Genomic DNA, 15,713 nt, shown 5'->3' on the forward strand with positions numbered 1-15,713 from the left:
ACGAGACCTGGAACACAAGGTATCTTTAACAGTTTCATTCATATCCAAAGTATTGGAACCAAAGTATGCGACACTAAGCTAACAATCTCATGATCACAACATGACTGTGGCAACATTTGGTCATGGGCTTCAGTCCATTCACAGCGAGAGTATAGTACTTTGCAAGATGGCAGTTTTGTCAACAGTAATGCATAGAAACATACAAACTTCAACATCATGACTTAAAGAGCACTTTGATGTTTGTTGGTTGCTTCCAAATGCTCGTGTTGTGAGCGGTATGGCACATAGCGCTGGGCAAGAACTGGCGCATTCAGCATGGTATGTCCGAAGGCTACATAGCACTAGCCCTCAATCATCCATACAAGAGCACTCTTGATATGCACAGGTGGAAAGTCCTACTGCACACAGTGTAGTTTGGAGCCAGATCACGCTTCCTCTCCATCTCCAGTGCGCTCAGTTGATCGTGCCCGATTGGTACCAATGACTGCCACTGTGGTTCCCATGGCCACCAATGCAAAATAAAGAGCAGTTGAGCTTGTAAAAGTGACTACACATACCTTGCTGACATCAACGTACCACAAAAACTTTTCTTCGCTCTGAGAAGAAAGCTGAGGAGGTAGAGTTTCTAGAACTGCACAGTATTCACCTATCCAAAAGTGACACGAGATTTTTTTTTTAATTATTATTGAATGGTATGAGCAATTGCTCATGACAGGGGCCTAGCCAGAAACTTTTTTGAGGCAGGAGGGGGAGGGGTCAATCATACTTTATGTTCGTGCATCCTTTTTATGACTGCGTGTGTAGACACGAAAGCATAATTTAAACATTTTGGGAGGAGGGTTCCGAACATACCCTCCCTCTTAGCTATGCCACTCACTCATGATAACCACACCTAAACATAAAACAAATAACCAGGCCTGCTTGCAACACGCAGCACAGTCGCAGCGAAAGGAAGAGAGGCCTTTCAGAGCCTTTCTAAAAACTCTGAGTAACTGCTACAGGGGAACTTGCAGGGTACCCATTATGCCACAGATCACAAATTTTGTGTAGTAAAAGGCATTCACAATGCCATCCTTTGTCATTAGTCAGAGAAGTGTGTTACCCGCAACACACTTGCATGGAATTTTGTGCAATTTTTCGATGCTGTGGCTGATGATGATGAATTATACCTGTAGCTTTAGCAATAGGTTGGAGCAATCGACGACCCACTTGTTATGCAATTCGCATTGTTTGATGCCCGATTGTTCCTTGGCTGTCCTGAAATGATTTATTACTCATATTAATGCATTTTTTTTGCTGACATCAAGCCTACCTAAGGTCAGTTTTTTATGTAGTTTCAAGCACAGGCGTAGCTCTGTGATAGAACACTGAGCTGGCTGGCAGAATACCTGGGTTCGTATGCTATTGGGTTCTTAATGTATTTTTTGTTTTGTTTTTTAATGTGCGATAGTGGTTATGGACACTGGCAGTGGTGGACTACCATGGTGCATGTGACCTTTGCAATCTCATAACAGCTTTCGCTGTAATAATATCTTGGGTCCTTTGTGCCAAAAGCATTATATTGATTATGAGGCACGCCATAATCGAAGTCTTCGAAAATTTTTACTGTCTAGTATTCTTTAACGAGGCCAGGCTACACTTTTCCGAGTCATAATGAAATAGTCTCACTATTAGTGTATTACGTGTCCGCGTGACATGCTGCAAGAATATTTAGAATTTGTCAAATATATACAAGCGGAGTTGCACTGTAGCTCACAGTGCTCAAAGGTGTGGGCGTCGGCTGTATGGCGCAGCAATCTAAGTATATGGCATCATTCAGAGAGAGAAAAGAGAGCGATTTCAGGCTGACTTCAAGAATTAATTTCAAGCCATGGGGTGTGCTGTCGTGTTTGGCTCACGCGTTCTCGGGAGCCTCGACTACCGATAGGTAGCATTTGCCCACTATGCTCAAAGAGTGTTGCAGGGCCCCTCTAGTGTACCCTGAAATAGCACAGCACGCGAGTCTCAAGGGTTTTGCCTAAATAAGAATGCAATAGCCACAGCCAGGATCGAACCTTTGACATTTGGGTCACAAGCCGAACATCGTCACGTTGCTGCAAATCTTGCTGCTAAGGGTAATGTCTAAGGTGTTCTCTGGTAATGTTGGCTGCAATATAGGTGTTCAAGTCCAAATTACGCTGATATGATGATTGATTGATTTGTGGGGTTTAACGTCCCAAAACCACCATATGATTATCTTTAACATGCAACCAAATCTGAGCACACGGGACTACAACATTTCCGACTCCATCGGAAATGCAGCCGCCACAGCCGGGATACGAACCCACGATCTGCAGGTCATCAGCCGAGTACCTTAGGCACTAGACCACCGCGACGGGGCGATTACGTCGAGATGGCGCAAACTGTAGATGCTACAAAGAAATGTACGCGCATTACTTGGCTTAATTTATTCGTTGAGCTTATTGTATTACTACGTACGATAGTCCCGTTTGGTGTGCATTTTGTTCTTGTACGAAAAGTGATGGCTGCATGACATTAGCGTTGCACACCACCTGCTTCTTCTACTTAGAAAGATATTTGTGGGCAAAGTTCGTCGCAAGTTTCTGAGGGGAGTAGATGAAAAAGCCAGTAGGTGACAAATTTTCACTTTGAAAGTGGAGACACCATTTAGTATTATAATCTGAGGTATGTGAAAGGTATGGCATTCACATATGTGCAAAAGCTTGAAAATACAAGATGTCAAGTAAAACAAGTATAAACATCTTGCTGGTGTACCCCACTTCCTCCTTCATATAGCTATCTGGAATGAAGAAGAAATTAGTAATGCTGTTTCCTTTTATTTCTCATATATAAAACATAAATGTAATTGGGGGACTATGTACATTAAAAAGGTAAAACTTGTGCTACTTGGCTTAAGCTTTGTTTTATTACCAAGAAAAGTTGTCTGTGAGGCTGGGACAAGTAATTCATATTTATAATGAATTCCCATGAGATTGACAATATATATGTATTAACCCTTCACATATAGGGCACTGAAATTTAAGACAACTAAAGATATTGCCACAAATAAGGTCTGTGGCTGTCCGTACACATTTGTTCAGTGAGAAAGCAATGGCACATTCATGAGAAAAATTATCCCGCTGGGCAATAATGTTTGCTTGAAAGGTCCAATGAGTGCTTTCTGTGCAGGCTTAAATCAAGTTATTTTCTCATAAGCTTATTATAGGAAAGGAAAATGTTCCAATTTTTTTAATTAACTTGTCTAAGCATAAATACAGCTTTGCTTGATCACTAATTGATATGATTAATTTTTACACCTTGATGTAACAATCAACAGGTGTGTTGCCAATTGTGCAATGCTAAAACATTGGCACTGTAAATTCCTGAAAATGAGCAGTGCACAGAGACCTATAAAAATGCTGAATTGTTTGATAGTGCTTAATAATATAGCAGTACACAAGAGTACATACAATAGCATAGCCTGCGATATTGGTAGCGAGGCGTTAAGAGGAAATGATTGCTGGATCAGTTTGTACTGGACCATACAAGCTAAAAGCAAATAAAGTTTCTCAATGTTTTCTGAGAATCAAATAAAAATTCAGAGCTCACACTTTATGCTATCTTTTAATGAAATAACAATCTTTTTTTTTATTATGAATCGCAGAGAGCTACTAACAGGAATAATTATGCTGACGACATCAGGCTAGCACAAGAAATTTTGGAGCTGCAAGTAGTGTCCTAAATTTACTTTGATATCTTAATTACTAAATAGCTGTTGTCCATAACATTGACGCTCTAGACATCTTCAAGTATTATGGGCTTAGCCTAAGTGCAATAATGCGGAAATGCGGGCTAGTTGGTTTTGCTGCATACTGAAGTTTTAGCGCACACACACGAGGACACAGATGAAAGGATTACAAGGACCAGCGCAGTGACTGTCTGTAATACTTTCATCTGAATCCTCGTGTGTGTGCAATAAAGCTGTAGTATGTAGCCTAAATGGTTGTTTTAACCTCCCTTTAAAAGTCGAAGCAGTACCAAGATCAGTCACAAAGAAGACAATGCAAGTGATATGGGTTAGTGATATTGTTATGGGGTCGTGATGTAGACGAATGGAGCAGTCAGCGTCCTCAAGGTGAAATTCTCATTAGGCTGAATGGAAACTGAAATTACAGCAAGCAATGCACCTGTGCTCTGATATTGGCACACAGAGCCTTGGTTGTCGATACTGACAAGTAATGAAAAGCGTTGGCATTTATACATGTGCCATTGAATATTCCAGCGTTACCGCTAGCAGCCATATAAGTTCCAGAGGAATCTCTAATGTTTGCATTTTGCTTAGATATATCAGTGATCAGATAAAAAGTAATATATAAAATCTTCTGCATGTACGTACATATTTCTCTTAGCCCATGGCCAAAGTTGCGCACCACCTTGTACATGGTGAAAGCCAAAGTCAAGCGAATAAGCAGAGCAACCACAGCACATGCAAACGTGGCCTTGTACAAAACAGTCCACGATTCACTGGGCTCCAGCTGTAAAGAATGAAAGAGGGTTACTTGCATACCCATTTAAGAAAAATTATGTTGTTTAGCAGTGCAGAGTAATGCACCTAGCTATTTGGGCCCTAGGTGTAGTTTTTCATTTCTTCAGGTCAGTTATTATAATTTTGTTACACGTTCTCTAACACTATGTTAGGGAGCTCTGGATCCTACAGCAAAATGTGAGCACACCTGTGCTCACGTACTGTAAAACAGCTTTGTAACCCCAGATTTCTACTCAAAAACCAAAGAATCGAATGATGTCCCGGTGAATGGAAATACTAGATAAGCATTTGTCTTTAATCTATGTCTTTAGTAAGCCCTCACAAATCTCAAGCAAATACAAGCATCAGCAGGGAACTGATGGGCCAAGCAGCGCATGACAGCATTAAAACTACATTTTAGCATGAAGCCTTGAACAATCTGTTGAGGTTCATAGCATTGGCTGTGCTGTTAATATGTTGTGAGACTGACTATAGTGGTTCGTGTACTTTATAGTGACAACTATAAGGTGGCATTATATGTCTAGATTTTTGTGCAGATTACCTCTTTTATCAGTAGAATACAGTACTTTGTAGAATAACATACAGCAGTATACATAACAGCCACTCTGCTGGCACTTAGGGTATATCTGAAGTACATAAAATATTAATATGTATATCTATACATATATTGGCCAAGCTATAAAATCACTCGAAAGCAGACAGGACTCTGCAGCAGTAAAAGCTATCCCGAGAAGGCCAAAAGTGTTGCTTCAAATTAAACTAATCAATGTTTCTCTTGTATTAAACTTTGCCTTTATGTTTACACTAAGTTGCCTCTTCGGAAATGCTAAAGGATGAGTATTTGCGCATGCAACTTACATCATATAGCTTCAGGCTTATGTAGACAACATTAGGGAGCCATAGAAGGACAAAAATGGATAGCCAGATCTTGCTTTCCTTGCGAATCTGCAGCAAAAATGGAGAGAATTAAGAGGAAGTATTTTTTTCCTCATGCATGTAGACTTTTTAATACTACTTCAATTAAATCATTTTCAAATGTGAAATTGCCATGGGAAAATGGAGCATATACACTGCATGTGTTACAAACAGTCACTATATCACTGTAGCATGCAGATTACATTAAGGAAAATAGGTTCATCTGAAGTAAACAAACCGAAATGCAGGCCTGTGAGAAACAGTGCTAATTGACAATGACAAGCTGGATCACACAGAAAGCATCGTACGCACCAACATCTACATCTTATTATAGCTCATGCTGTGCTAGTAGTAACTGAGACATCTGAGAAATATACGTTTGAGTTTATTCAGCAACGTGACTAGTACATCAAAACACACTGTATATGTGACTTGCCACAAGGGAAAGAAGCTGCACGTCACAGCGTGACAGGCTCCTACACATAGAAAAAAAAAAATTGAAGTTACAAACTTACAAAAAATTACAAAGCAAATGCTGCCCGCATCTGGGGAACTCAAGTAAGTGCGTCGCAGAGTGGGGGGGGTATCGCGTGAATGTTACGTAATTGGGTGTAGTTTGGAAATTCTTAATTGCTATTTCGTCTTTATCATTCTTATTTATTGAATGAAGGAGTAGCGTTGCCTTCAACGAGTGGTGGAACGCTGATGTGTGATCCAGTGCCTACATCTACGGGGTGGCCAGTGAAGGTTTGTGCAGCTTGAGCAGTCAGTTTTTACTATCAGACGCTACCTGCGTCGGCCTTATGAGGCGAGAGAAGGGGGGGGGGAGCAAGCAGTTGGCAGGAAACGCAAGCATGCCGTACGATACGTGAGGCGCGAGCATGCGCAGTGGGGGTGTGCACATCGCTTCTGACGCACAACACGTGACATCGTGCATAAATGCTCCGCATTAGAAAAAAAAATCTGATTAATGCATGTGTCCATGCAATTCAGATGATTAGACAATTTAGCATGTATGAAGAACTGCAGCTTCATGGAGGTGTGCATGATTCCATATGCTCCACTGCCCGCACTATAACTGAATCATATATCCTGCAAGCATAAAGAGGTTCTTTAAAGGGGGTTAGGAGCTTACTACTGAGGCATTCAAAAGTGCCTGACTGGCGGGGATATACTTTCATCGGGCCAAGTCTTTTCCTCATGAATTTAAGACTCTCTGCAGTGCACCTAAGCAACCATATCATATAGCATACCTGTGTCACTGAGAAGTGTACAATGTGTTTTGCATTGAACCTCCCACAGCTGTGGGACAATCTCTGCTGCATTATTGCATGCCTGTGGCTGAAGCAGGTGTATTAATGTGCTTTCATTATGCATGTTGCAAAGCGACTGGCATAAACAGGATGCTAAGAGGAGTTTCGCCACAGTTCTCCAGGGGAGGAGAGGGGGAGCTTTGTTTTCACTCTGGGGTTAACGAAACACCCGATGTCACTACAAAGCTTAGTGAAACTGAGCTGTGAATTGTTGTAGCAGTGCCACTTTCAGGTGCACCAAAAACACATTGTTTCTTGATCTGCTCGATGACCCACGGCACACACGCAGTATTCGTTTTCACCGTCCAACTTAGGACAGAACGCCTCCACAGTTTCTTTTTCATCAAGCCTGCACCTAAAGATATCCCCTCCTGGGAAATCTTTGTGATGGGTATAGTGCTTGTTTAACAACGAGAATGTGATGGACCTATACACAAGCTCAATGAACCGAGAAATAAGCTGTCAGTAAACGATCTGAATTAAAGCAGACCAACATGCCATCTCAAGCAACATCATCTCAAGCAACATCATCTGAATGAACCGTTTATGTTCGTGACTGCCAGGTCAAAGAAATTTAAACACGCCAGAAAAAACGGTGGTTTATCTGGTTCCCAACGAGAGCACTCTTCACACCCAGGACTTCTGGCATACTTAGGCAAGCTTGTAAAAGCTAGGCATTTCACAAGACCACCACAGCAGTTCGCGACCAGTGGTGGATGTGTGCACAAATTCTGAAATGAGTATGCTGTGATAGTATGTACATACACTCAAAACCAGATGATTATTATATTATATTGCTTTATGTGTATAGCACCCTAAAAGCAGAACTATTCAAATATGCACAGAAAATTCACTATACTCACAGTGCATTCCCCAGCAATGGCCCAGACCACGGTTACAACTGGTCCAACGGACAGCACAATGATCTCGGTATGACTCAAATCTGTACCGTGGTTCATGACAAAGATGAGCATGGTGCCCTGAAAGAAAGAATCCACTTCATCTGCACTAGCTTTGCCTCTTGTTCAGCTATTCGCAAAATTCAGGTGGTGTTCACATTTTTGCCAGGCCATAATCGCGCAATGCTATCACTCAACTTTTTTCGCATGTTTGTGGCTTATATAAGTGGGATTAAAAATTTTTCTGTAAGCATTGAAACTAAATACACATCTTCACACTGCCAGCAATTTCCTGGCTGTTTCTTAATAATAGCATCACGTTGCACCTACCCTCTTTGCCTCTGCACCAATAAGCATAATCGATGTTGGATGTTAACACTGAAAACTACTTTTGCCATGATGTTATAAAAAATGAGTGAGTTTGTGCCAGCTGTATTCTCATATTGTCGATTACTGTAGCAACTTAACTGTGACATAATGAACACATGTAATATAATAATTCTTAAGCATAAAAATGTATCACAGAAATTTAATGTTCATTACCAATACCAACATTTAATAAACCTGTAGTTACAGTATTTATGTATGTAACAAAGATATTCTCAAGTTCAATGTGTCCTAATTATAACTGTAGGTTCAACTTAACTGCTAATTAGTATGGTCAATAGCCAGCCACCTCTTCTGTGCAGTAGAAAAAAAAAAAGCTTACTTCACATGTGCAAGAGTCAAAGAAGCATTGTGTACTATTTTATTGCAAAATCATTGCAAATGCTTCCTTTCCAAGTCTGTACTTTATACCTGCAAAAGCAGATTTTTTTTCTAATTCCACTTAACTCTATCAGTGGATTGAATATTCAGCTTTTTATTGACGATTACAAGTTGTGCCAAGCTCCAACCTGTAGCTGGACGTCGAAGAAGATGAGGGAGGAGCAAAGGAAAAGCCATCCGAGCATGGCTTGCAATTGTTCCGCGGCGTTGATGCGGAAAAGCAGCCTGCGCTCACTCCAGTAAGCATGCGCTACTTGCCCACCTAGGCAAACGATTCCAAGTAAAAAAAAGACAGCCACACCCAGCCGCACCTGCATGGAACACCAGCCAGTTTGTACTCGGCGTTTGTAACTGCTCCCGCTTTTGCACACTATAATAAACGATTCCTCAGCAACCTGAAAACGTATCTGCTATAGACATTAAATGAAATTCAAATAAGACAGCAATCAAAGAGAGAATGGACGCTTGAAAAGATGGAAAAGTGCGTATTTTAACAGGGGTGTCGTAACTTTGTGGCAAGTGTACTTGTCTTCATCACGGCAACAGTTGTTGCCTCGATAAAGACAAGTTCCTTTGTCCAAACGTTGGCTCCCGCAACAACCCCAGTTCAAAGATTTTCTTTTTCATCTCTTTATTCACATGAAGCCATCACTAAAAAGAATACCCAAATCCATAGAGACTTCAGAGAGTTGTAAAGAAAGCTTTAAATTGTTATTTCCTTTTTAAAAAGAGTTCTCTGCCAAGCTTATTATGGCAGTGAATTTACTGTATCTTTTTCAGAACTGACGGTTCAGGAGTCTCGCTTGGAGATACAACGTTGAGGATCAAATACACAAGTAGAAGAATACTGCTAAAGATGAAGATGGCAATTTCATGGTATCTTTCCTTTAGAATCCCATGCACGATGTAGAAGAAACAGAATACTGAAAAAAAGAAACAAGAACACTGATGTCACACAAGCACAAACGATAAACACTTCTCAGCAGTGCTGATAATGTGAACTTAAAGGGGTCCTGAAGCATTTTTTCAGGTCATCGATGATTGACCTCAGTAGAAGAGTTTATACTGCTGACAGAGCTTGTATTGCTCTAATTGACCTCCCTACATTTATATTGTAGTGAGTTCGTTCACAAAACATATGGTAAACAACTGAAGTTATGAACAATAAAGTGGTGCGTGTCAGAATTACCAATTATTGTGGCACTACTCAGGAAAAATATGCTACTACGGAATGCAAACACAAATATGCCTTGACACATGAATACAACGGAACATGAAATCTGCAAAAAGCCATCTCGGCATGTCACTTTAATAAATTACTGTTTTAATAAAATACTTTTTGGGATGAGCACTTTAATTTGCAGTACCATGGCAAACAACCTTAACACAACACTTTACAAAACTGTAGTTATGACTAACATAAATATTACATCAAAGGGGCACAATCTGAAAGTTAAGTGAATTTTTATTGTCCTGATTATCCAAAAAGTTTATAAAAGCTACAGTCATTTATACACATGAGTTATGATTGTGTCTAAGGCATTAACACAAGTTGGCAGACAAATGCACGCGTAAGGGGACAGGAATTTTCGGGGGACTTGTTTATGTGCAGATTGGCAAACTGGCAATTGGTGATTGATGTGAGGGCATGTAGATAAATAGTATCATGTGAAAAGTTAAAGCAGGAAAAAAATTTCAGGGGGTGTAGGAACTCCCTCAACTACCTCCTAGTTAGAGCCCCCTAGAAGGATGTTAAATTTCCCATATTGATTACGAGCAACTGAAACATATGACACTAAAGCACCACGGAAGGTGAAGGTAAGAGCTCTATATCAAGGTCATGCAATACGTCATATGTAAATGGTTGGAAGCCATTATAAATAGTACAGTGTTACAGCTGTTCTAAAATGCCAGAACTTGGATAAACAGCTTACATGATGTGAAGCATAACATGATGGCAAAAGTATAATCGTCCGTGTTCTTTTTTAAGCTTATCAGACGTTCCACTGTGAAACCTAGGGACACTAGGAGGCTCAGCAAAGAGATGGTGAAAAATTCCCATTCTATTTTAGATACAGCACTCAGTCGTTTGATCTGTAAAAAGAAAAGAACAAATGTATGAGAAAAAAAAGACATTTCATGCATGGGGAACTAGTAGGTGGATGCCATGGCGTTACTAGTTGGAACAAAACAGAAATCTAAGGCAGCATTCCCAGGCAATAATATTAGGACAACCCCACTTTCACAAGATTTATCTGTGCAACTATAGCCAAGGACCACTATAGGAGGTAGCGGCACTTAAACCTCAAAGGAAGATGCTGCCTAATGGGTGTGCTCAGAAGTCTGCCCCAATGGGTGTGCATTTTAGAGCGACATTGTGAATCGTGCGGTCATTTATTCTGCCAATAAAGAATGTGGCCATTAACATGAGTGTGACAGTTTATTCAATCATAGAGGCAATCAGATATACTCATATGGGTGAGGTATCTACTGCCTTCCTAAGTTCAGATACTCACCCAAATGAGTATCTCATTGCCTCTGCAATTAAATAAATTGTCACACTCCCGTTAATGGCCACATTATTTGTTGACAGAGTAAACGACAGAGTAAATACACACCAGCTCCAACAAGTGACAATGCTACTGACACATGAACTAGAATATGCTGTTAAAACACTGTAAACAAAGCCTTGCTGTCCGTATAGTGCTCACGGTATGACACGCGACATTGAAATGTCAAGCGCAACGACTGCTATGCACAACTGCCATAGGTAACCACATTGTGTGCTAGAAATCTGGCCACTAAAAGAGATGTCGACTCTTCTTCAAGCGTACTAGCAAATAATATATGCGACATGAACTGAAGAGGGTGAAAGCGAAAGTACTGTTGGAAGTGGATTTAATGAAGCAATGACCACACTTACTGTATTGTTAAATTGGGAAATTTCTAAAATAAAAAAAGATATTACTTGGACCTCTGAAATCTAAAATTGTAATGAAATGACACTGAAAAGCTACTGCGCCATCCCTACAAACCCACGCCTGCACATATGAAAAGTTCATGACGGCAACCCATGCGGGCATGCAGGTCTGGTACACAGTTCTGTGAAGCTATCATAGGCTGCTGATATGCAAAAATGGGGAGAACAAATGCCCAAATCATGCGAGCAGGCCGAGGAGGAAAGCTGCAATGAGACGATGAGTGCCATGTGTCACATTCAATGAAATAATGGAAACAATGACAGTAGTCTTCCTGTAGGAGCAATGGTGCCAGCGTGTAGCTTTGTCAAAATAAATCAAGCGTCGTGAGTAGGGCGGATACATATGTTTTTAGGAAAAACCCGCCTGGCGAATGTGCACCTTCGAATGGTTGGGCCCTGCAACAGTTTTTGAGCATGGTCAGAAAAGGCTGCCAATCGGTAGTTGCATGAGACTCCTGGAATTCACAACAAATTCCCAGTCAGCTGAAAAGCACTTTCTCCTGTCTGGTGAAATGATGCTATACAATCAAGAACAATTGTATCATAGGCTAAGTATCACGCCGATGGCTGATTTGGGCATGGCGCGCTCAGAAGTTACTGGGGCCTCCACGGGAGGCCGCGACATGTCTGCGCGGGCACGCGAGATCGCACTGAACAGCCACGCTTTTGAAGGAAAGAGAGAGAGAGAGAGAAAGTACGCGAGTATTTTCTTTCTCCCTGCCTATTATAGAGTCTATCCGTGCCATTCCTCGCTGCAGTGCTTTCGTCGGGACGAGATAAGAAAGAACGGAATTACAGCGCGCGCATGTGATTGCAACTCTGCTCGTATTGGAGGGATTCTAAAAAAAAAAAAAAACGCTGTGGTGAATATTGTGAGGCAATGAAATCTTTTAGTGAATTAATTTATTTATCGGCTGCTTCGAAAAGCGTTGCACTTCCTCACGGAGGATTTTCATCAGTATTGATCTCCTAGCTGATCCATCGTCGAATATAAGCTTTCTCAGTTGTGAGCAGTATTACTTAAGGGAGCCCTGAAACACTTGTTTAAGTAAACATGGAATTGATTCATTAAATGAGCTTATTTTCTCACGAATTCAACGCCGCAAAGTTTTTTTTTTTTAGATTCTGTCCAGTACGAGCGGAGTTACAAAGGCTTGTAGCATGCTGAAATCCCCCCCCCCCCCCCCACTTTTTTTTTTTTTTTTTTTTTTTTCAGGAGTGATTGCATGTTACCCAATGAGTGCTTAGAAAAGGCTCTGAAAGGCCGCTCTTCTAGCTTTCGCTGTGACTTCTCCCGTCCCGTTCAAAGCGAGGAGAAAATACGTCAAGCACCCCTCGCGACCTTCAGCTGTCTCTCTCTCTTTTTTTGATTGTGGCTTTTCGTGGGATCGCGCGCGCATGCGTTGACAAGTCGTGCCGCGGTGGCCCGCCCCAACAACGGACCGAGCACGCCATGCTGAAATCAGACAATGGCTTATGCAATGGCTGTGACGAGTAGTTTTTGAGCTCGTAGCGTATTTCGCCGAAAGAAGAGATAGCAATTTTTCAGCTGACCGTGAGATTTCATTGCGAATTCCAGGCCACGTGCTTCGCTGCAATATCCGGCTCGCGTGTTCTCGGCAGCCTCTTCCACCAATCGGCAGCGTTTTCCGAACACGCTCAAGAATTGTTGAAGAAAAGGAAATTGTTTGGTGCAGGGGCGTACTCAAGGGGGAGGGCGGGGGTGAAATTGAACCCCCCCCCTGCCACCCTTTCGCTACGCCCCTACACTCAATTTTTAATTTTTCTTGTGTATATACACACGAAGACATACAAACGCGCGCATGAACATACATAAACTACGGTTAACCCCCCCTCCCCCCTCGAAAAAGTTCTGCTGCACCCCGTGGTTTAGTGAATGACTACACTCCATGGTTTAGTGCATGGTGTACTTTCAATTTTTTTTAAGGAAACTGACACGACTTTGTTACACCAAGGCTTTGCCTCTCACCACACATACTGCACACCAGGGGCGGCGCCAGGGGGGGGGGCAAGGGGGGGCTGGAGCCCCCCCAAAATTCTCGCCTGCCCCCCCTATGCCCACCCAAGTGCCCGGAAGCATATATTGAAAACCTAGTAGGAGCAGAGCTAGCTTGCCCCCCCCCCCCCCCCCCCGGAGGAACTCACTTTTCGTGGTTGCCCCCCCAGTAAAAACATCCTGGCGCCGCCCCTGCTGCACACAGATGCAACAGTACTATCATCAGCGATATGTATGTATGTATGTATGTATGTATGTATGTATGTAGGGGGCATACGATGTGTGCGGAAACTATGCAGTTCTGAGCAGGAAATAGTCGAACCATCATTCTGACAACAGCAGTTGCATTGTGCAGGTCTATTAAATTTCCACGCGCGTAGAGCTTCGTGCGTGCGAGCCTTCAATTTTCTTGGTTTGATCATACAAACATGTGAAGGATACACTCAACTAATCTTGACGGTCGCTTTGACGTACAGCCATACTCGGGGTACTGATAGACCGTGGACGGAATAGATAAAATATGCAGTCTCCAGCGCCAGCTGCATGCGCCCCAATGCTATCGAAATGTACTTACTTTTTATCACGTCCTAAAACATCAAACGTCTGACGATGCAGGATGTATGGTTGTAACGACGCACGCGTAACAACCAATAGGACCGCGCGCGTAACAACGCCCGGAATCAAATTCTCGCCAGTCGGAAGTGCTTAACTTGTCCGGACGTCATTGCCGACAACGATATGATACGTGGTTACCAGCTACGCGATCAAGGGTGACAATTGATTGTGCCATAAATGTCGTGCATGATCTTGTGAGCAGCAGATGGTGCTACTTGTATTCGTAGCGTATTGATGCAGCGAGGTGTACCTTACCGGCCCAAAAAGAGTTGTGTTCCGCAGATCCGGGCCCGTGCGTATTCCAAGTTCACTGAAAGTGGCAGGCGGGCTCTCACGTCCAGTTCTCGGTTCGGCCCCGATGCTATTCTGGAGGCTGCCCATCGCACAGGCACTGTGAGCACACACCGCAGAGTTTTATTGCACCGTGGCGTACACCCGCCGGCAACGGTCACGACAGCCGTATGAGCCGTCTCCCTGCTTATGCTGCACGCGTTGCGCGCGCCTTCCGCAACGCCGGAAGTTGGTTCGACGCGAAGTCCTTATCGAAAAAGGCATATCACGTGCACGCGCATCTCCTGGCGCTCATTTTGAATTTGCCACGCACAGAGCGACGGCCGAGAGATGACCTCCGAATGAAATGCCCTTCCGCTAGAGGAGGAGGAGGAGGAATAAATGAGGAAGGACAGGGAGGTTAGCCAGTTCTCATGCCGGCTGGCTACCCTGTACTGGGGAAGGGGGTAAGGGGGATAAAGGATGAGAGAAAAGAGACGTTGCAAAAAAAAAAAAAGGAGAGAGAAGGTCATCAGATGATCCACGACGCTGTTTACAGTCTGTCTCTAAGACCACTTGCCCGCAGAAAGCTAGAGCTCACAAATGAATAGGGCATTACAGACAACGAAGGTTCGTGAGGTGCCGAGGCGCTTGCCCCGTTATCCAATTCAACGGGCGCACGAGGGCGTTCCAACTTCCAAGACTAGTGAATGCAGGCGCGGATCTCCCGTTGAACCTAAAGCTGTATTCACACGACAGGCGGAATCGTTGTCCGACCCCGGGGATCACGTACTACGTCATCATCATCATCATCATCATCATCATCATCATCATCATCATCATGCATCATCATCATTATCCTGACTACGCCCACTGCAGGACAAGGGCCTCTCCCATGTTCCACCCGTCAACTCGGTCCTGTACTTGCTGCTGCCACTTTATACCCACGAATCGAACTTCCTAATCTCATCTGTCCACCCAACTTTCTGTCTCCCTCTCACCCGCTTGCCTTCTCTGGGAATCCAGTCGGTTACCCTTAATGGCCAGCGGTCATCCTGCCTACGCGCTATGTGTCCGGCAACGTTCTTCTTTATTTCAACTACAATATCCGTATCTCCAGTTTGTTCCTTGATTCACTCTGCTCTTTTCTTGTGTCTTAAGGTTACATACCTATCATTTTCCTTTCCATCGCTGGCTGCGTCGTCCTCAATTTAAGGTGAACCCTCTTTGTAAGCCTCTAGGTTTCTGATCCGTAGGTAACTCAATCAACGCTAACGCAAGAAGCCAATCAATGAGCTATAGAGGGAAAGTACAGGGATTGGGCGTCTATAGATGTTGTATTTCTATTTTTCTTTCTTTTGTACTTGTTCAACGTCACGTGCGTAGTCCA

The 15,713-nt window shown here is 42.8% G+C and overlaps 1 protein-coding gene across 2 annotated transcripts; it reads right to left on the bottom strand.

The window, feature by feature from the left end:
* Window positions 1-276: 276 nt before the first annotated feature.
* LOC119181523 (uncharacterized) lies at window positions 277-14,561 on the bottom strand. Of its 2 annotated transcripts, XM_037432779.2 has the most exons (8): window positions 14,309-14,560; window positions 10,376-10,535; window positions 9,213-9,364; window positions 8,570-8,752; window positions 7,638-7,754; window positions 5,405-5,491; window positions 4,397-4,535; window positions 277-490 (listed from the first exon to the last, which is right to left on the bottom strand). In XM_037432779.2, exons 1-8 carry the CDS (start codon window positions 14,432-14,434, stop codon window positions 426-428), a joined length of 1,029 nt encoding a protein of 342 aa, XP_037288676.2. In that variant the 5' UTR covers window positions 14,435-14,560; the 3' UTR covers window positions 277-425. The 2 variants fall into 2 exon arrangements, with proteins under 2 accessions (XP_037288676.2, XP_075745067.1); XM_075888952.1 differs by lacking the exons at window positions 9,213-9,364; window positions 10,376-10,535 and having other exon boundaries at window positions 14,309-14,561.
* Between the last annotated feature and the right edge of the window lie 1,152 nt (window positions 14,562-15,713).

The sequence above is a fragment of the Rhipicephalus microplus genome, chromosome 3, assembly GCF_043290135.1.
Source record: "Rhipicephalus microplus isolate Deutch F79 chromosome 3, USDA_Rmic, whole genome shotgun sequence".
Taxonomy (NCBI): domain Eukaryota; kingdom Metazoa; phylum Arthropoda; class Arachnida; order Ixodida; family Ixodidae; genus Rhipicephalus; species Rhipicephalus microplus.

Coding starts and splice junctions, on each gene's coding strand:
- LOC119181523 (XM_037432779.2), bottom strand. CDS start 14,434: ATGGGCAGCCTCCAGAATAGCATCGGGGCCGAACCGAGAACTGGACGT. Junction 10,536..14,308: donor ACACAACTCTTTTTGGGCCG/GTAAGGTACACC, acceptor TTCTTTTTACAG/ATCAAACGACTGAGTGCTGT. Junction 4,536..5,404: donor TAAGCCTGAAGCTATATGAT/GTAAGTTGCATG, acceptor CATTCTTTACAG/CTGGAGCCCAGTGAATCGTG.